The following is a 22,966-nucleotide window of genomic DNA, read 5'->3' as shown; positions in this document are numbered from 1 at the left end:
CAACTTGCTAGTTATAGTGCTAAGTGATTTACAGATGTATTACCTAATAGCTCACACAACTCTTTAGAGTAGGTACTGTTATTACTGAGGACAATAATATCCTCAGAAAAATTAACTTCCCCAAGGTCACTTAACTGATAACGAAAAAAAGTCAGAATTCAAAGCCAGAAATCTGACTCTGGAGCTCATCATCTTATTTGCTCACCACACTACCACTAATCTGTGAAGTAAGCAACTTTTTCTAAAACACCATCTTTCTTTTACCACCTCCTTTTACCTATTTTGTCTCTCTCCCACATTCCATTCCTCTAGCATCCAGATGGATAACCCAGTTCTTCATGCTGACTTCTTATTGGCTAGAGCCTCTACTCTTATGCTCCATCTGGGCATGCCTTCTCAAATGTTTTGTTCCTCTACTAGTATAAGCTGTTTAATCATGGATAATAAACTGATTAGACTTGATCGTTTACATTCACGAAAAAAAAAGTCTATAATTAAAATGAGAGATCTTACTCCCCAAAGGTCTTATGTTTTTTTCGAAGCATCTTATGACTACCAACGAGAACATTTGCATACTTCATTTGCACTCATATTCTAATTTTTTCCTCAAAATTGTTATTATAGATAAGGTTATCCCCGTTTTACAGGTAAGGTAGCTGAAGGACAAAAGAGTCAGCGAACCCAGGTCTTCTGATTTTAAATCCTGTCCTATTTCCATTACAGCAGTCTGCCTCCTCAACCTAAAGTTGCTGGCAAAGGTAGTAGTGCCTTTTGAGCACTACTCAAAATTACACTGGTGTACTGTAATATATGGAGCCCTGAAAGGCTGGCACCACTAATACTCCTCAACCTCCGTAATAGGCTTGTTCAAGGGTGTATTTAAAAGATAGTATGTGACACCTGGCTTCCTGCCTGTTATTTTCCCCCTAGCAATCAGATCTTCAAAGAAGTTGGTTATATTACAGGGAACTTCTTGGTTATTCCAGCTCCTGAGAATACTTGGAACTTGTCAGCAGACTAAACTGAGAAATAGTGGAGCTATTCTAAACCAGATATAAGGAGGTTATATGTTAGAGGTTATTTAGAAAACTCCAAATTAAATTACTTAAATATAGATTATTTAGATGACTACTAAGAATTTCAACAATTTTAGATAATTTAAAGTAGAAGATACCCTACATGTTGGAGTTTTTCAGGGAGACATGAGTAATCAGTGTAGCAGAGAAATGACTTTACAAAAAGTGTCATGGATTAAAAGAGGGCATGTTGGAGGGAAAAAGACTAATCAGAAGATGTAGTCTGGATAATTTCATGCTAGTCATTAGAAGAGAATAATATTTGGTTTAAGGAGAAATGAAATAAAGATCCTGTAAATGTTATGAAGGACGAAATAGGTCATGAAAGAATGGGAAGAAGACTCTGAGAAATCAAAGGATTACCAAAATTTAGTGTATAGAACAGGAGTAAGACAACTGATTCTTTGTAGAGAAGTATATACTTTCTTATGTTTTCTATGGAGTACTTAACATAAGCATTCTGCCCAAGAAGTTATACATTTCAAATATGTACCTTTAAGATGGACATTTACACCTATTTTTTAAATAGAGAAAATGGTAGTGATTATTTAACCTCTTTAATAAGTTACGATCATGTAAATTTTATTGTACCTGAGTTAAAAGATAGGTATGAGTTAATAGACAGCTGAAGAAGGAAGGGTAGAGAACACAAGGTAAGGGAGGAGGGAAAAGAAAAGAAAACCCCATAAAGCTACATAAAAGGAAAAGAGGAAGATTTTCCATAGGCCATTGAACTTTAAAGGGACTATCAATGAGCTATTTTAAGAATATACTTGTTGGAACTAGGTTTATTAAGTGAAATGGGTAAGGAAAACCCTCTGTAATTTCTTATCTATTCAAAAAATAACATAAGAATTTGAAAGAATTATAGATAGAAATTCCAAAGTTATATTACTATAGTTTTTTTCCTCAAAATATAGTGTCTTCTATTTAAAGTATCATAATATGGACTACCATAGAAAAGTATTATGGTTAAAGGAAGTTATTTTGTGAAGCTTGAGACCATTTTTTGTCAGCCTCATATAGTCAATACATGTGAAGAATTTACCTGTTTTGAATATCCTAAAAGAATGGATTTTTCAGGGTGATTAAGAAAATCCATACTATAAATTACTTAAATGAAAATAAACTATTTACGTGATTACTAAAGGAGTTCAACTATAATTTAAAATATCGGTATTCTATAAGCATAATTTGAGGTTGAAAACTTTCTAAAATATAATCGGATCTTTAAAATGTTTTGAGGATATAGATCTTATTCATATTTCTATTTTCTCTGGCATTTATTAATACAGGCTTATGCTTTTCATCCTAATGTTAATATATTTATGTTTTTGATATTTATGTGTAGATAAAATTCTTTGAGGGATATTAGGTATCCCTATTCTGTTTTATTGCAGCTAACCTTTAAATCGTGATTTTTTTAAGCGTGCTGATGACATTACAAGTTTAGTAACAGATACTACACTCCTTGTACATTTTTTTGGAAAAAAGGGAAAAGCTGAGCTCAACTTTGAAGATTTTTATAGGTGAGCTTACTTTTTTATTTGTATTGAAAGTGTTAACATGCTAAAGTCATAAAAGTCTTTAGAATTAGAATTATCTAGTACAGTGATACCTCTATGCTGCTTTCATCTTAACTGAAGGTACTATGTATAGCAAATATTCACTTTCATCAGTATCTGTATACCAGTGGTTATACTGATAAATATAACAAGAAGTTACTGAATCATTAAAAAATGGTTATCTGGATTGTTATTTTCTGTATATTCAGAAGATATTACCAATTATTTAGTCTCTAAGCCAGAGTAGTAGTAATAATAATATAATAATAATAATAATAACAATAAGCATGTGTGTAGTGTTTATTATAGTAAACAGTAGACACTGCACACTAATTCCTTTAAGTGTCTTAACTACTCTGCACGGTATTTTTGTTATCCCCATTTAAGAGATGAGGAAGCCAAAGCCCTGAGAGGCTAAGAACCATCTGTTACCATCACTCTTCGTTAATCTTATTTATTCTTTATTTTTGTCATAGATTCATGGATAACCTCCAAACAGAAGTTCTAGAAATAGAATTCCTTTCCTACTCTAATGGGATGAATACTATCAGTGAAGAAGATTTCGCTCATATTCTTCTACGATATACAAATGTAGAAAATACATCAGTATTTTTGGAAAATGTGCGTTACAGTATATCCGAAGAAAAGGTATCTAATCCTCCATATTTATTTTGTTACATAGGTTATCTTGTAATTATATAGGTCTATAAAATAGAGAGTTCATTTTGGTAGTTCTTTTACTCCTCTTTAAATTAATAGATACTTTGGATATATTTTATTCTTTTTTCCTGTGTGTCCTAAATGCTCTGGCTAAATTTTAAAAATTGATTAATTTAAAATCCTAGGTAGAAATCCATATTTTTCTTAGATATTTTAAAAACTCTAAGGTTGTTAGCAATTATTTTATTCAAATTATAAATGTCGTTTTCCAAGAGAATTCTGCTGAGCTATATGCTTTGACTGCTACATAAACATCTCCTCTTATGAAGCAGTTTTTATTGATATCATTTCAGTCACACAATTCATTTCTATAATACCCTTAATAAAAAGGTCATTTGAAGATGAGTAATCTTATCAGCAATAAGTAATCTTATGAGTAATAAAAGGTCATTGAAGAGCGAGTAATCTTATCAGCAAAGTGAGGTTTTTTTCAGAGTTTGGATGACATGAATGGTTAAGAACCTGGGACAACTGATTGTCTATTTGTTTAGTAGTGAGTGTTTTGTCAGCAATTCTTAGCAGTTGTGCATTATCTAGTGGTATTTGAATGCATCATTGCAACCAAATAGAACTGGTGTTACAGGTACCCCTTCAAGCGTGGGATGTTTTGGATATATTGCCTTCTATTTGTGTTTGTACAAGGATCAAGTTAATCTGTCCAAGAAAAACTTGCAAATAGTTTGACTTCGTTTAAAATGGATACATTGACAGTGCTAACAATTCTCCATGTCCTCTAAGGAATGAGAAAACAGGACTTGATGCATTTGGCCATTAGTTTACATAAATCTCTTAATTAGGGATCTTTTTCCTGTTTTACATGTTAAACTGAATTTTTCCAATTCATAGACACTTCCATAAAAATAAAAATTGGAAATTGTACTATGTCAAACTACAAGGGTATTTTTTAGGGCCTTAAAGAATCTTTTTTTATTCTTTCATCACATGGACACTGATAGAAATCTGTAATGTTTAAGTTTAATTCCAGGATGAAGAGTGCTTGGGACCTCCTTGTACTATTTTTGAAACTGTTTTCCATATCGAAAATTATTTGAAAATAAAAAAATTTTCTTTTAAGTTGAATTCAGCTTCTCTGAAAACTTCTAATTGATAGAAGTATCATGAGCACTACAAATCATTACAGTAAAAAGAGAAATTTGGCAACTGAACCACCATTGCTTCTCATTGAAAAAAAATTTTTTTTTTTTGGCACTATCTCATCAATCTTTAGAACATCTTCCAGATATTGACATCTTTCTTTTAGAAAAAGGGAAGCTGAGGCTCTCAGGTACTTAGACACTTGCCCAAGGATTCAAACCCAAGACCCTAAGCCAAGGAATGATAATACTACCACATCCTATTTATGTCTTTCCCTTCCTTTCACCCCTCATCCCCTTCTCTCCAAAAGAATAGCAACTACTACTATTTGAATAGCAGTTTATATTTCTAAAATACTTTAATTTCCATTCATTTATCTAGCAGATATTAAACATCTACTGTTTACTAGGCCTTATTCTAGCCACTGTGGATCAAGTAACAAGCAATATCGTTCTTTCTTGGAAATCAGTAGTGGAGAGATACAGTAAACAAGTAAAAAGTAAATAAATGACATTTTCAGATAACGGTAAATATTATGAAGAGAACCAAAAGTCAGGGAGAGTGAGAAAGATGTACTGTTAAGGAAAGCTTTTCTGAAGAGGTAGCTTTTGAGGAAAGACTCAGGAATGACCTGTGCAAAGATCTGGACGAAGAATATTCTAAGCAGAGGAAACAGCAAATACCAAAGTTTGCCAACCGTGCATTAGAGCATAGGTGTGATGTTCATTCATTCAGCAAGTATTTATTCAGCAAGTATTTGCTGTCTACTGTTACACTCAAATATGATCTGAGTGATGTGCTAAATGTGATTGGATTCATGTTTCAAAAAAATCATCTTGGCTGGTACAGAATAAACTTTAGTTGGACTAGCTTTGAAAGAAAAAGGCAAATTAGGGTGTTGTTATAGCAGTACAGGAAAAAGATGCATGGCTTGGATCAGGGTCAGAGTAGAGAAAAGTGGTCAGATATTGGATCATTTAAAAAGTCGAGCTGATAGAACTTGTTGCTGGATTATACTTCAATGTGAAGGAAAAAGAGGAATCAAGAATTTTTAAGTTTTAACCTGAACCACAAGGTGAAAGAGTGATGCCATTTACTGAACTCTGAAGGAAAGAATCAATAGTTTTATTTTGGACAAGTAAGTCTGAGACTCCTATGAGATGTCTGAGACTCCTATGAGATATCTAAGTGAAGAAATTATGCAAGCAGTTGGATATTTGACTCTAGTGCAGTCAGGGCTACTTTTGGTAATCATTAGTATTTAAGCTGTGTATCCAGCTTAAACTTCTCCCCTGAATTTCAGACTTTTACATTATACTGCCTACTCAGCATCTCCACTTGGGTATCCATTAGACATCTTAGGCTTAATAGTTACAAATCTAAACTGATCATCCCAAGAAATTTTGCTCCACATACCATCTTCCCAGTTTCAGTTAGTGGAAACGCCATCTTCCTAGTTGTTCTAGCCAAAATTTTCAGACTCTTTCCTTTCACATTCTACTTACATTCCATCCACAAATGCGCTTGACACTGCTTCTATCAGAATTTGACCATTTCTTACCATCTCCATTGCTGCCACCCAAGTCACCATTCTCTCTTGCCTGGATTATTGTAGTTGCCTCCTAAATCATCTCTCTGCTTTCAGCTTTACCTCTCTACAGTCTGCTCTCTGTTTAGCATTTAAGGAAATGCTTTATATCATGATTCAGATTTTACAGTAACTCTTTATTTTTCTCAAAGTAAAAGCCAAAATTTTTACGAAAAGGCCTGTAGAAATTGTTCCCTCATTACCTTTGACTTCATTTCCTGTCGTTCTCCACTTGTTCACTCTGTTCCAGGCACACAGCCACTTTACTGTTTCCCAATACCAGGCAATCTTATATTTCAGGGCTTCTTTGTATATGTTCTTTTCACTGCCCAGAATACTCTTCTCTTAGATAGCCACATGGCTTACTATATTATTTCTCAATGATGTGAGAATCTAATATATAAATAATCACCTATTTATAAATAATATATAACCTATGATATAAGTAATAACCTATTATATAAGTTACAATCCTCCCCCTTGGCATTTGCTATTCCTTCTTAATCTATTTTTATTTCCTTAGCATTATCATCTTCTAACATACTATGTAATTTGCCTATTTTTATTTTTCATTGTTAATCTGGATAAACAATAAAATATACTTTTGTTTTTTGTCTGTCTCCCCCAATTAGAATGTAAGCTTCAGGAAGGCTGATATTTTTATCTTTTTTATTTATTCTTATATCCATAATACCTAGAAACCCTGTTGAGTGAATTGATAGATATTATTTAAAGATGTAGAGCTTAAAGCTTTACTGTTTTTGTGAATTTTACCCACAGATAGATTCACTTGTATGAAATGGCAGATATACAAGGTTATTTATCATAAAAGACTGAAAACTACCTAAATATCTTTCAGAAAGTCCTTGATTAAATAAATTATATTTATAAGTGAAAAAAAGGTGCAGCTGAAAAAAAAACTAAGGAAATCCTTTATGTACTAATATAGTACGACCTCCAAGATATATAAATAAAAAGGAGCCAAATTTACAACAATGTGTATAGCATACTACCACTTATTTAAAAAGATGGCCTATGCTAATTCTGGAAGGACCCTCAGAACTAGAAACATTGGTTCCTCCAAGAAAAGGAACTACATGGCTAAGGAACAAGGGTGGAAGACAGGGAGATTTTGTGTTACATACTCTTTTTTGCCTTCGGAATTTTGAACAGGTGAATACATTGCCATATAAAATAATTTTTAAAAATTTTAAATGCCATGAGACCAGGTAAACTTTTCTAGGAGAGAATGTAGATAGAGGTGGTAGAGGGAAGGGAAAGTGCTTCTCAGAATAGCCACAAAATATAAATATTAACAAGAAAGTAATAAAATGATCATTATCAAGCTTTGAGGAAACCGACGTTCAGAAAGATTTAAGTGACTTACCTTAAGTTATTCAGCCAGTAAATTCCAGTTTGAATTTTCTGTTTATTCCAGACTGTACATTTTAAAGTTGTTTATATTTCTAAAAGTTATGCAGTTGCCATTTAGATTGGTTACCTATATAACTTGAACAGTATAAATAGTGTCATACTTAATATATGAGATGAGCATGAATTTTGTGTTGAGAACAAACATAATTTATACACTTGAGGTGCTGCGCTCATAAGATCATGTTTTCTGAATGGTTTTTACTTGTATGATAATGTGTTCTGATGATTTATTTGGATTTTTCAAGTTATTTATTTTTTATTTTATTAAGGTAAAATATATGTAACAGAATTAACCATTTTAAACTGAACAGTTCTGTGGCATTTAGTTGTGGCATTGTTGTGTAATGACAATCTCTATCCATTTCCAAAACATTTTCATTACGTCAAAGTAAACTCTGTACCTAATAAGCGTTCCCTGCCCTGCTTACTCCCTCCCCCGCATACTATCTGCCCTCAGCCCCTGGTAACCGTCAGTCTGTGCTCTCTGTCTTGATGGATTTACTTATGCTCTGTCTTGATGGATTTACTTATTTCTATGTACATGAAATATGTGACCTTTCATGTTTATCTTATTTCATGTTTTTGAGGTTCATCTACATTGTAGCATTTACCAGTACTGTATTCCTTGTTATGGCTTAATAACATTCCATTGTACATATGTACCACTATTTGTTTATTCATTTATCTGGCCATGGACATTTGAGCTTTATTCTACCCTTTGACTATTGTGAATAGTGCTTCTGTGAATATGTGTGTGCATGTATTTGTTTGAGTACCACTTTTCAGTTCTTTGGGGTATATACTTAGAGTGGAATTGCTGAGATGTGTGTGTGTGTGTGTGTGTGTGTGTGTGTGTGTGTGTAGAAGTAGTATCTATATAATTACCTTTACTTTAACCAAAATTCTTTACTTCTTTATATGGCTTTGAGTTATTGTCTTGTTTGCTTTCTTTTCAGTCTGAAGGACTCTCTTTAGCATCTCTTGTAGGACAAGTCTGCTAGTAATGAACTCTCTTAGCTTTTGTTTATCTGAGTTAGATCTAAATTTCTTCATTTTGTCATATATAGAATTCTGTTGACAGAATTTTTTTCTTTCAGCACTTGAAATATCGTACTCACTTCCTGCCTCCATGGTTTCTGATGAGAAATTATCTGTTAATCTAATTGGGTACTCCTTCCATGTGAACAATTGCTTTTCTCCTGCTGCTTTCAAGATTGTCTTTGGCTTTGACAGTTTGAGTATAATGTGTCTTGGTGTGGGTCTTTCTCAGTTTACCATACTTGGGGTTCATAGAGCTTCTTGGATGTATAGACTCAGGTCTTTCATCAAATTTGGGAGGTTGGTGTTCAATCATTATTTCTTTAAATATTCTCTCTGCTCCTTTATCTCTCACTCTTTCCTTTCTTGAAGTCCTATGATGTATATACTGGTACACTTGATGGTGTCCCCAAGTGTCTTAGACTCTGTTCACTTTTCTTCATTCTTTCGTCTTTCTGCTTCTCAGACTGAATAATTTCAATTGTCTTATCTTTAAGTTCACTATTTCTTCTACTTATTCGATTCTATTGTTCAGCCTCTCCAGTCAGTTATTCATTTCAGTTTTTGTACTTTTCAGCTCCAAAATTTTTGTTTGGTTTCTTTTTACAATTTCTGTCTCTTTATTGATATTCTCATTTTGTTCATACTTAGTTTTCCTGATTTAATTCTTTGTCCATAGTTTCACTTAGTTATCTGAGTGTATTTAAGACAGTTGATTTAAATTCTTCATTTTTTAAGTCCACTATCTGGGCTTCTGCAGGGATTGTTTATGTCGATTTATTTTTTTCCCCCTGTGAATGGATTATACTTCCTAATACTTTGTACGCATTGTAAATGTTTTACTAAAAACTAAACATTTTGAATATTATATTGTAGTAACTCTAGAAATCAGATTCTTACCTGCAGTCGTCAGTTTGCAAAGTAACTTGGAAAGGTAACTGTACAAGTGGAGGAGACTGTATTTCTTGTTGTGTACAGTCACTAAATATTGTGTTCCATTATCTTAGTGGTTAGCCAGTAACTGACAAAGATTTCCTTAAATGTCCAGAGCCAGGAAGAAAACAATATAGTATTTTCCTAGTCTTTGCAACTCAGCCCTGAGCTAGAGCACTCCTTCAACACTAAGCCAGGCTACCTAAGCCTCTTCATTTGTTTTTACCTCCTGCTTCCACAGAGCCCATAGATCTGCCAGATGTGGTAAGCTAGGGTCCTCTCAGGTCTTTTTCAAAGCATGCATCAATTCCTAGGCATATCCGATTTTCCAGATATATGCAATAGCTCTTTGAGCTCCTCATGTTCTACCAGTAACCATTCTCGTTCGCCTCTTCCAGGCTTCTGTATTCTATCTGCCACTTGTCCCTTCTACTATCCCTTGCCCCAGGCTGGCACAGAGTGTGTATGTCTTTAAATCTTTTGATAGATGTCACTGTTGCCAAGAAAGCCACTTCGGTCCAAGAAGAAGGGTGTGAAACAAAAGTCAGCTTCTGTGCTGGTCCCTTGGGGAACCACTAGACAGGTCAAATAGCACACCACAACATTTTAAGAATAAGGTCCATAGTAGCACTCTGGCACCAGGAAGCCAAACCAGGAACACCAGCTGCTGTCCCAAAAGCTGCCACAGCACTGAAAAATAAAAATAGTAGTTCAGTGGATAAAAACACCACAACACTCTCTCACGAATTTCAGGCACCCTCTTCTTCATTCATCTGTCCCCTTCTTGCTATAAACTTTGGATTAGATTCTAGAGTTCAAAAAAACAGTTGATTCTATCAGTATTTCGCAGCTTATCATTGTTTCAGCAGAGGGACTAATTCTTTAAGCACCCTACTCCACCATTTTCCATGATATCATTCCCTAGTCTCTTTCTAGTTTTCTAATAATTATTGCAGGCTTTGGTACCCCAACCAAAGATAAACATATGCACACACTGAGAGCACTGTCATGGCTACAGATAGAGCACATTATCAACTAGTACAAGCAGTGTAATTATAGTAGCAGTTTGATATCTACAGCATTTTCTGGTTTGTCTTTTTATTAAATTATGTCTTATTAACTATCTCAGTTTTGTCCACTTATGCTTTGCTGCAATTCAGTTCAAGTGCACTGATGTACGTGTGTTCACATCCTGAATGACATATTTCAATAAGTATATGTAACCTTTTATTGTGGTAAAATAACCGTTTAAAAAATTTTAACCATTCTAAAGAGTAAAATTGATGGAATTAACTACATTCACAGTGTTGTGTAACCATCACTACTAGTTCCAGAACTTTCTCATCATCCCAAACAGAAACCCTGCACCCATTAAACAGTCACTCCCGTTTCCCCTTCCGTCAGCCCCCGGCAACCACTAATCTGCTTCCTCTCTCTGTGGATTTGTCTGTTCTAGACATTTCATGTAAGTGGTATCACATGACACCTTTTGCATCTGGCTTCTTTAACTTAGCAAAACTTTTCCAAGTTTCATTCATCTTGTAGCAAATATTAGCATTTCATTCCTTATTATTGCCAAATAATACTCCATTATATAGATACACAGCATTTTATCAATTTTTAAATTGGTGGACATTTGAGTTGTTTTCAATTTGGGCTGTTTGAATGATGTCGTTATAACATTTGTGTACAGTTTTTTTGTGTGGACACGTTTTGAATTCTGGAGAATTTGGTATATACCTCAGAGTAAAGAGCTGGGTCACATGGCAACTTTAATGTTTAATTTTGAAGAACTGTTTTTCTAAGTAGCTACAGCATTTTCAATCCCATTAACAATGTATGAAGTTTATAATTTTCTGCATCCTCACCAACATTTGTTATGTCTCTGCCTTTTTAATTGTAGTCATCCTAGTGTGTGTGAAGTTGTATCACAATGGTTTTGATTGCATTTCCCCAATGAATAATGATGCTGAACATCTTTTCCTGTGTTTGTTGGCCATTCGTATACCTTCTTAGAAAAAATGTCTATTCAAGTCCTTCACCCATGTTTTAATTGGCTTGTCCTTTTACAGTTGATTTGTATAAGTTCTTTATTCTAGATACTAGACTTTTATCAGATACATGATTTGCAAATATTTTCTTCCATTTTGTAAGTTGTCTTTTTTACTTTTTTGATAGTGTCAATTAATGCCACAAGTTTTTTTAACTTGAACTATTAAATTTAGGTCTTTGATCCATTTTGAGTTAATTTTTATATATGGAGTGAAATAAGACTCAAACTTCTTTCTTTTACATGTGGATACCCAGTTGTTTCAGCACTGTTTGTTAAAGAAACTGTTCTTTCTCCAATAAATATCTTGGCCCCTTACTGAAAATCAGTTGACCACAGATATTTGATTTATTTCTGAACTCTCAGTATGTATATATTTTTGATACTTTAAATTTTTCAGTTACTATCATCATTTTATTTTTGTTAAAATGTAAGCTACTTCTTTTCACTCTACTTCTAACAATTACGACACATTCAAGTCCTAATGGTTCATTACAGAAGTGATTCTGGGGGTGCGAGTGGGGAGGGAGAAGAAATGGCTATACTGTACCCTCCCTCTTTTAATCTCCTAGACTCTTTCTCTCACTGCTGTTAAGAATGGATTCTTTTAAATTATCTCCATCAAAATGATTGCCATTTTTCAATTTACAGTTTCATATTTCCATACACAAAGAGTTTAATCTACACAAAAGAATTATTGTATGGTTTTGAATTTGATTGTCTTTTCAAACATGAGAAATCTATTTTGAATATGTGAAGGTTCAGATGGTGAACATTGTGTTCTGTCATTCTTTGATTTAGTTTTTAATTTTATGCTTCCCAAAAGCATTGACATTTTTGTTTACACTTTGCTTAAAAATATCCCATCCTCCTGTTTTTTACTTTTACTAGCATTAACCTGTCACCTTAAGACAGACTGTTGCTGTAGCAGTTGGTCGCAGCATAAACCGATACAAAACCAGAGCAGTGACCAGTTTCTCTGACAACAAGCTTTCCACATCAAGTCAGACCCCTTCTGTCTCAGTCTCCCTAACTGATTCAGATAGTCCTCTCTGGAAAACATGGCAGGTGGGATCAGGTCACAAAGCAGAATCCAGGGTTGAAGTAGCCATAAGTTAATATAAGCAAAGAGAAAGAGAAAAATGTGAAAAGACAGTGAGGATTCACCTTGCTAATAAAGAGGAGTTGTAATTGAAGTAGAAATAACATATTCCAAAATTTGATATTATTTCAATGATAAATATTATTTTGATAATAAATCATTTAATCAGTAGTTGACTAATGAAAATAGACTGGTTTTTTCCCGAGTTTTTTAATGCTGCCTTGTTAGTTTTCCTTTCCCTTTGAACCCTACATTAAGGTTTTATTAAGCCTAACTAAGCTCCTGCCCCTGTTCTTTTCTGTTTACTTTTTCTTTCAATTATGTTAATATTGCTGAAGAGAACACATTAATTAAATACAGCTCTTCATGTCCAAATTTGTATGATCTGAGATACATTGTGCTTATTTTAAATAACTTTACTGTTTAATTGAAGTAATAGCAGTGGCAATAACTGCATTTTGTATGAATGACATTCCACAGTCCTTCCCATGATCCCACACCATGCCCAGTATTGGGCCTATCTGTATATAGTCATTGTACTTCTTTCTGTTGTCTTGGCAATGTTATCATGGCAAGAACAAATAAAAATACACCACCGTTGGCTTATTCAACATTTTGATTTTGCATCATCATTATAAAGACATTAATGACCCAGTGCTTAATTGTATTTAATAAGTACATGTACAGAAGAAACTTTGTTGCAAGTTTTTTTCATCTTTTTGTTTATTTTCTTCATCATATTTAAGGGTTTAAAAAATTCAGCTAAAATACAGATTTTAAAATTGAAGATTTTTTATCCATTTTTATTGTAGCATTTTTTGGAACTTTGTGCTGATGTGACAGTGTTGTAAAAAATATTTTCACTTGTCATTGCTAATGGTAGCAACGCTGCCCAGTGGGAAAAAAAAATCTGAGTGAATTTTACATTCCATTTGGGGAAAGAAGGTTTTAGAATGTGCTCTGAAAATGTTTACTTACAAAATATATTACACATGCTTAATCTATTTATTTCTAGTTAGTATAGATACTTATTTTAATACTACTTATTTTAATATACTTATTAAATACTAAGTATATTTACATATATTCTCTCAATATAGGGTATCACATTTGATGAATTCAGGTCATTTTTCCAGTTTTTAAACAACCTAGAAGACTTTGCAATAGCCCTGAATATGTATAACTTTGCAAGTCGTTCTATAGGGCAAGGTAAGTATCTTTCAAAAATTAAAAGCAAAAAATAATCCTACATTGTTTCTAGGGACTTTGACAGAAAATTAATTGGATAGATCATATAAGCCATCAACTTGCCTGAAAGTTTGTTGTGTACTTCAGTGGAAGATCTGTTTTCCTTAAAGGAAGTTTAGGGAATTATGCTGAATTTTTGTATTAAATGTATTATTTCTCTTCATTTCATATTCTGGGGAAAATCTAATTATGTTTGTAAAGGTTCAAAGAGGAAGAAACCTCATGGCCACTTGCTAACATTGAGGGTTGTGAATCTACCTAGAGAAGAGCCAGCTGGTCATGCCTCAGATATCAACACAGGATGGTGTTTATATTACTGATTTTACCCACAGTCTCTGCTGGCTCAGAAACCTGAATTTTGTCAACAGAATCTGCTTTTAGCTATGGACTTAAATTAACCAAGTTTTAAAAATGATATATAAAATTGAATGTTGATTTTCCTTAATTTCCATAGAAATACAACTCATAGAATTCAGAATGGTGTTGACCTCAAGACCAGCTCATTCCTTCCCTGTAGGTAGACTAATGAGTCAAGTTCTTTTTCTAGGATTCTGTGGCTATGACTACTTTCCCTTCTTCCCTCATAGCCATATCCTTTTAAAATATTCTTGCCATATGAAGAATGTTATGTCTTTAAGGTGATTTGACCTGTGTCTGCTATAATCTAATAAATGGCAAGATAGTCTTTTTATTTTGTTGCCAAGTTCTAGGGAGAAGCCAAACTGTGTCCCCTAAGTGTTGATGATAATTATCTCTCTCCCCAAAACAGAGATTAAACCCCTCATTTAGCTTCATCTATTCATTCACTGAGGAAGAGGAACCTGAAAATTTGTCATATTTCACCCTTTGTCTAGTCTAAGTGTTCAAATAAGTTGTCTTTCTCAACTCAACTCAATTTAGTGTTTTAACACCAAAACTTTTGGGAACCCTGCCTTCCCAGACCAGCATTTACTACCATGATAAACATAATTAACTTCAAAAAGAAAAAAAAAGTCAATGTCTGTTTACCTGGTTCAGAATGGACAGTTGTTCTTTTACTTTGTGGAACTGGAAAGTGGAAAAAATTAATTGAGTACTCTTGCAGGTGCTAGGAGTATATATATATTTTTCCTACTGCTGCTACAACATTTATTTCAGATGATTACCTCTTAAAAGGCAGTAGGCACATCAGTGGTATTCTTGCCATTACCCACTTTCCTCTCCAATGTTTCCTTGACAACTCACAAAATAAACTTTCTAAAACACAGATTAACTTTTCTACAACACACCTGCTATGGAAAACTTTAGTTCCCCAACTGCGTGTTAAAGAATGTAGTTTCCTCTCCTCAAAGTCCCTGTACAGAGCTCTAGATCCTGTATGTCCAGATTGCTCAACGTTTTCTAAATGTGCCTTATACTTGTATTCCCTCCATGCCGTTGTTCATTCATGTATCTCATCTGCCATTTCTTTTATCTCTACATGTTGAAATCATCTATCCTTCAGGCTCAGCTCAGATACAAAATTGCAACCTTTCCTAATCGCTGCTCTCCTCTCTCCTTTCCCTATTCCACACTACAGACAGAAGGAATCACTCAATTCCAAATTCTTATATCTTTGTTGGTACTTTTTGTGTCATCTTGTATAATGGTTATTTGGGGAGGTATCTCATCTCCCATCTGAACTGTAAGTTTCCTGAGAACTTATTCATCTTAATAACCTCTAAAAGTGTCTGTTGCTGATAATAGATGCTCATTAAATATTCATTGAATATGAATGCATTATTAAACTAAGATACAGTTATTCTTGGCCCTTTAAAACTATAAAAATTTTGTTTCCTTAAAGATAACATGAGTAATGAAGAGTCATATTACATAAGATCATGACTCATGTAGAAAAAAACTTCTTTTATAACCTTATTAGTAATTAATACATATTATAAGAATAATGTTAATGGTTTACTCCTTTTCTGTAACATTTATCTAGATGAATTTAAGCGTGCCGTCTACGTAGCTACCGGCCTCAAACTTTCGCCACATTTAGTGAACACAGTCTTCAAGATTTTTGACGTTGACAAAGATGATCAATTAAGTTATAAAGAATTTATTGGAATTATGAAAGACAGACTCCATAGAGGATTCCGGGTAAAACTATAAATTTCAAGCCTATTGATATCCTTTTTAAAAACTGAAAGAAAATATCCAAGTTTCAGAAACAATTTATGTAAATTTTTAATATTATAAACATGAACTATTATGTTTGAAAAGGAAAAGTATAAGTCTCTAGCCCAAAACAATTTGAGATGATAATGCTTTTTTAAAATATAAAATCATTTTGAATTTTAATAACTTATTTGCATATTCAATTAGTATAATGTCTTCTTCTCAATTTGTGGGAGGAAATGTTGCCACATATTTTCGATGAATTCAATCTGCACACTGGCCATCAGACTTCTTAGTATAGAAAAAGAAATATCACTGTTTCTCATTGTATGTGACACAGATTTCCACTAGGCAACTTGCAGCACTTAAGTCACTGCATATTCAGTACTATTTATATGGAAAATAAAGTAAAAACTTTTTTGTCCTTTTAATATTCTTCCTGTTATCATCCTACACTGCAAAATAATGAGAAAAATCGATGATTTTTTTCCTCAAAAATACTTTTTAAAGAATGAAATATAGCATGAATCAATAAATGTTTATGCATCTAATATATTTGTAGATTGTACCACAAATGAAAAAAAATTATTAACAGCTGGAATATTCAATCTTCCCTCTTTGGTAAGAATACCCCTAAGCATTGTACATTTAAAAAGAGAAAAAGTTATATATATTTTAAAAATTAAGATTATTCTTATACAATGTTTTTAAAGCTTTTTAATGATTTTTTTAAATCCAAGCTGTCTTGGTAAAGATACTGTGTACTTAACTGCCATCTAGTGGTTAGTTGTTAATATTTAAGATGATGGCACAAAAACCCGAAAGGGCATATATTGAAATTTATTGTTCTTCAAAAATTTTAGAGTAGCAAGATCAAATTAAAATAGAAACTATACTATAAACCTCTGACGCTGTATTTTTTCTCCCTTGGTGTTATGTGTTTTTATTTTTGCTTACTTTATTTATTGCATACCTGTGGCCTCATGACATTTTATTTACATTTACGTTTTTAATCCTGTTTCACAGGGTTATAAAACAGTTCAGAAGTATCCCACTTTCAAATCCTGTCTGAAGAAGGAACTTCATAGCAGATAAGTATGTAAGCTTCTCTGTCTAAATTTGTTCAGTAACAATATGGAAAGGACATGATTTATTTTTCTGTTATGACATTTAACGAATAGCTGAAAGAATTTGTTTTTAATTTTTAGGTCACTAATTAAATATAAGAATTACTCTTGTAATGATTTAATTTTAGACCAGTAATTCAATTTAATAATTAATCATTATAATAAAGCACTACTTTCCCACTATTAAGTTGTGATCTAAAAATGAGCTGGAATAAATACTCATTTGACTGGAGTTCTCTTGGAGTACCTTGATTGGAAATTTGTTTAATTTGCAGATTGATATCTGAACAGATACAGAATAATGACTCCAGATCGACTTTTGTAATCTAAGATGATTAACATCTAAGGAATATTTGTTACTATTTCTTAGGATCATGATTCCAAATATCTGCTACAATAATAGCAGCTAATTTTTTTTTTAAGATTTATTTTAGGTGCCTGACACTGTATTAAATGTTCTTCCATATGGAGTATCTCATTTAGTCCTCACAGATAGATATCTCATTTAACAGCAGAGGAAATAGAGGCTTAGTGAGTAATATGCCCAAGATAGCTTGCTAGTAAGTCACAAACTAGGATTTGAGCCCCATTCTGTCTAATGGCAAAGCCATCTTATTTGTTATTAACTATCACTGTAGAATGCCATATTTGAGGAAGAGATAGGCAGTCCCTTCAGTTTGTATCAGCTCAAAGAAATGCCTCACGTTTATTGATCTTCAAAATGAGGTGTTTATTTTCCCTTTTAAAAGTCAACCTATAAAAGTCAAGCTATAAAATTTTGGTGTATTGTGGATTCTGATTAGTTAGGTCCCAAATCGAAGGTTTTATTCATTTCTACATGCTTGCAAATATATATTTCTTGCTGTTTTTCTCAAGCTAGAAACATTTATATTTGTAGCAGTTTTACCAAAGTGGTTCCAAGTGGTATCAGACCATATTATTCTTTAAAAAAAAAAAACTGCTTAGTCAGTACCTTTAAGAAAGAGCATAATAAACATGGTTAAATAGGTTCCTTCCCCGTCATAACTTTTGCAACCTTAATATGCCACTATTTATGTGCCTCTCCGAAAGAAAATGGGAGTATTCGGTCTTTTGCAAAGTAGCTTTGAGGCCTAATGTTTTACGGAACCCATTTTGGGAAATGCTGATAGGTAGTGTTCCCAACTAACTTGTCATAGTGTCACACTGACACTATTGTTTCTATATAGTAGGACATAGATAAAAATTACTACATTTATTCTAGACTTTTATAAGACTGATGATTAGACAAGTTACTAAACAAAATACTGAACTTTTAAATTAAAGGAAATGTTTTATGATTAAGTATTTGATATTTATATTTTCTTTTGGTTGTTTTTGTTGTGTGCTTCACTGTTTCTTATTATCATGATAATATTTGATAAATGCCATCACCTCTGAATTTCACCCTAAATTAATATTCCTTTTATATATTTTTAATTAGGTACTTGTAAAGCAAAATTTAAAGGATTATTATCTACATGACAAATGCAAGAAGTAAAAATTTCAGAGAACAGAAGCAGGTCTGAGATCAGAACTTGTAGAAATGAAGGAAAAGGTGAAAAGGCTAATTATATTTTTTTTCTTGAACTGAGTTTTTGAGTGTAAGACACATAAAATGTATCTTTATACTAACTACAAATATGTGTTACCACGTTGAACTCTTGTCTTGATTTACTGAACTCTGCACTTTTTCATTCCTTTCAGAAGTATATAGATACTTCCAATGACTATATAAGAATGTATTTTAAATATTTTTAAAGTTTCTTTAGAAATTTGCCTAGTTTCAAAATAATATATGGTTCCTAGAATCTAAATGACTTAAAAGTGAACGACTTATTTTCTTTGGTTTTAGACTGTGAACTTACCTTAAAAATATTCCTTAAGATTTATCTTAGGGCCCTAGAATTGTTGATAAATCCATATTATTTATCTGATTTTTAATTATATTGAAATTGTTATGAAAAGCAAATAGAAATTAAGCTACTATACAATACGATGGTTTACATTGTACTTTTAACTTTTAAAAGTACTTAACATACATTGTTTGAATCATATAAAGTTTTTTTTAAGTTTTTGTTCACTTGCCAAAGTCAACAGAATGTCTAATGTCTGGTATTATTTTATGTATATGGTAAAGAAATTTAAAATGTAGATTATTTTTTCCTCAAAAAATCACACATTGATGGTAGAATAGTGGTAGTTGTTGTAGCAATAGTCATTGTCATTGCCATTATTGTTTTAACATGATGCTGCTCCTGAATGCAGTTAGTATATGTTATAACACTAGTAAAAATATCTTACAACTCTGTAACTTATTGTATATTGTTAGTAAAGTCTATAGCATCAAAATGAGTACTGTAACAGACTAATATAAAATGGTTTAGAAGACTGATGTAAATATTAGGTAGACCTTAACGTTTTTTTTCTTGCAAAAGGACCACATGCAGAGTGATGCCAACCAGTCAGTAATAATGCATAATTTAAATATAATTTTTTGTTCCAAAATAATATGTCTTAGGAGAGAAAAGAAAAACTTTCTATTGAAAAAAAACAAAACTTGATTTTCACATGGAGAAAATGCTGTGAATAGAACTTAATTGAAATCTGTTCAATTAAAAAAGTTTAGTTTATAAAAGGATACTATATGAAAGTAGAACAGTGAATTTAAATTAACATAGTAATGTGTTATATTTGGAAGATATGTTCATGTATCTTCTTTTCCGAGATGTATTTAATGTCAGTTGCACACACTTCAACTATTACCTTGCTTTTGCACAGGAAAATAGGAACTACAGATTTTGTTTTTATAAGTTATTAAATGTGAAATTGATAGCTGTGCATCAGCCTATTTATAAAAGTAGTGGCATTTCCAAGAAAATGTTTTCATTAGCACTGACTATGTATTTGACTTTTCGCATTCTTTATCTGATATTTATGACATTAATATAGAAATATGATTCTTAAATTTGAGGATTCTGTATAGCATAATAATTTAATTTCATCTGTTTTCAAGGTTGATTGAATTGATTTACTAAACGTACCCACCCATTTAACATACCCCAGGTCTATTTTACCTTACACTGAATGCTCTCAATATTATTTGCTATCTAAAATAATTGAAAAAATGCAAGTATTTTTATCTTTGAGTATAAATTATATTATCTTGCATACATGGAAAAATTGCCATTTATAACAGTCCTATAAATGTACATTAAAAACTGAATTAGCTCATTAAAATTATAGTTCTGCCATTCTCTCAAGAAATACTACATATGCAATCTTTATTCTTCATTGCTTATCAGAGTGAATGGATATTCATCTGTTCATAAGACTGCTGCATGATATTTAAATGGGAATAAGCAAAATATTCTGGTCAATTAAAATGGGAAAGAATAGTAAATTACAATGATTCCCTACATATTATCACTCTTGAACTTTATCCTCTATAAAATGAGAGGTAAAAATAATTCACTGGATTATTGTTTACATTAATTGAAAAAAATTTAAGTGCGTTGAAAATAGTAATGTACTAGATACATGTATGCAATTCTATTTCCTTCTACAAACTATTCTTTGGAAAGATGAAGCTATACATAAAAAATTTAGTATCAAACTCTTTACAGAGAGTCTACATGATCAAAGTTTTTAGTACGTCTCAGAATGAGTTCATATTAAGAGATTTATTTAAGTTCCAGTTTATTGTTCTTATTGTAAAATATAATTGTAAAGCAACCTGTCTGACATACTTACATTATCTTAAAATAAATATACCTGTTCCTGAATCAAGAAACTTACAGTACTTTGCTGTTCTGTATATCTGCGGACTAACGTCTCTCTGAAAAATGTCATCTCCAGATTTTGGAACTCTTCGTTGGTTGCCAAACCGCTGGCAATCTTACATCCTCTGCTACAGCTGTACATGCCAATGAAACTAATCTCATCAACACTTTTGTTGGTAAATAAACCACAGAGCCATAAAGCCTCTCAGTGTATAATAGGAATTCGTACTTTATAGAATTATGGTCATTGGTACTGGGTAGCTTTCAGAAAGTTTACATGTGACTTAATGGAGTATCAGTTTTGCTTTACAGAACTGATTGTTTAAATGGCTTAAAATTATTGAACCAACACTATAGCAGCCCCTTTTGTACTAATGTTGGTTATTTTGTAGGAATCATCTTACCAAGGTGACTCCTAGAAATTTACCAGTTTTCAAAATACACTAATTATCCAACTTTTTATGGCCATACAATAAATTAACATTTTTACCTGCTGATTTTACTTACAAAGGATGCAGAAATATTAATTGTAAAATATTTAATAAGATAAAAATTTTAAATGCTAAGAAAGCATTGTGGTTTTCCTTTGAATTGGCAGCAATTTTACTTTCTTAGTAGCTCGTAAAATAATGGTACATCTTGCAATCAGTCATATTTTAAATTATGTGAAATACGGTAAGATGAAAACCAATACAAACATATAATTCTCTTTACATCTTTATATCTTTATAATTCTCTTTATATCACAGTCAGTATTGTGGCACACATCTTAAACTGAAGAACATATCTATAATTGAGACTATATGCATATAAATATACAGTGCTCAGAGGAAGTAAAAACATTATTATAAAAGTTTTCTGGAAAAGATAAATTTTGTGCAGTATTGTAAAGGAAGAGAAGGACAAGTGTTTATGAGAAATGGAATAGAGAAAATAAGAAAATGGAGAAGAGACTGAATGAGGATATTATTTTTAAATTGGTATTGAGTAAACAGTTTTTAGAAAAATAAATTTTAAAAAACACAAGTTAAATCCTTAATGATGATAATGTCAATACATCTTTTCACATACCAGATTGAAAAGATAGAATGGTTCCGTAGTATATAGTGTTGATAAGTGTGTGGGGCAGTTGTTGGTGAGGCTATAAATTTGGGTGCAACATCTTTGGAGAGAAATAGAAATATCTTAAAGTTTCGACTGAGAATTTTACTTCTGGGATTGTAATATCGTAATATATATATTTCTAAATTTGTATGTCAACAAAAATATGCAGTGAATTAGTATGTAACTATGAAAAAGAATGAAGTCCATTTATCATGCTGATATGAGAGGATCTATAAGATGTTTTTATGGGAACACAGCAAGGTACAGAAGAATGTATAATATCTTATTGTTTATGTTTAAAACTTTCATTGCATAGAATTATATTTTAATATCTCTTTATCAAAGTTATATGTACAAATTGTCAAAAGTCAAAGAGCTCTAAAGGGTTTAAATAAAATACAGCATCCCTCTTTCCTCTTTTCTTCTCCTCAGGGGCAATCCCTTTCAAATCTAGCAGTTTCTTTTGGTGTCTGCCTTCATATTTCAAGATAACATGCTTATACCAATATTTCTTGATTTAATTTTCAGATTTACTGTTGATTTCCTACAAAAGAAAATGAGGATTTGACTCCATTACCCAAACCCCTTCCAAGATACACACACTCACAATTTCTCCTTCCCCATCCTTTCAGTATAGTTAGATCATATTTTGTTAAATTAATTAGTATATCATCAATTATTGTTTCCTTCCTTATATACCTTCTTACTTTCCCCAGAATTAATCATTTTCTCCTTTTCAGTTTGCTTAATTTTTGTGTACTTCTCATTTACATATTATTCATTCCAAGACTCATCTCCAGAACCAAATGTATATTGTTAATATATTTTACCATGTCAAGTAATATGTAAATTTTTATTATAATTTTAGAAATGCCTCCAGTATCTCTCTATCTCACTGTCCCATCTAGAATGGTTGTTCCCTAGTCCCGATGCAGAACTGTCATTCC

At 32.2% G+C, this 22,966-nt stretch overlaps 1 protein-coding gene across 4 annotated transcripts in view; it reads left to right on the top strand.

Moving 5' to 3' along the window:
- MICU3 (mitochondrial calcium uptake 3) overlaps nt 1-20,926 on the top strand; it is a 76,766-nt gene extending 55,840 nt beyond the window's left edge. For 3 of the 4 annotated variants that reach the window (XM_039839318.1, XM_039839317.1, XM_039839316.1), the window contains 6 exons: nt 2,505-2,605; nt 3,118-3,289; nt 13,702-13,810; nt 15,813-15,970; nt 17,015-17,083; nt 18,578-20,926. In XM_039839318.1, coding sequence (XP_039695252.1) covers nt 2,505-2,605; nt 3,118-3,289; nt 13,702-13,810; nt 15,813-15,970; nt 17,015-17,083 — 609 coding nt within the window. In that variant the 3' untranslated portion in view covers nt 18,578-20,926. The remainder of the gene's footprint in view (nt 1-2,504; nt 2,606-3,117; nt 3,290-13,701; nt 13,811-15,812; nt 15,971-17,014; nt 17,084-18,577) is intronic. The other variant, XM_039839319.1, reaches the window with a different exon arrangement.
- The last annotated feature ends 2,040 nt before the right edge of the window (nt 20,927-22,966 follow it).

This window comes from Pteropus medius, unplaced genomic scaffold, assembly GCF_902729225.1.
Source record: "Pteropus medius unplaced genomic scaffold, Ma_sr-lr_union100, whole genome shotgun sequence".
NCBI lineage: Eukaryota > Metazoa > Chordata > Mammalia > Chiroptera > Pteropodidae > Pteropus > Pteropus medius.
This window is presented reverse-complemented; position numbering and strand designations above follow the sequence as displayed.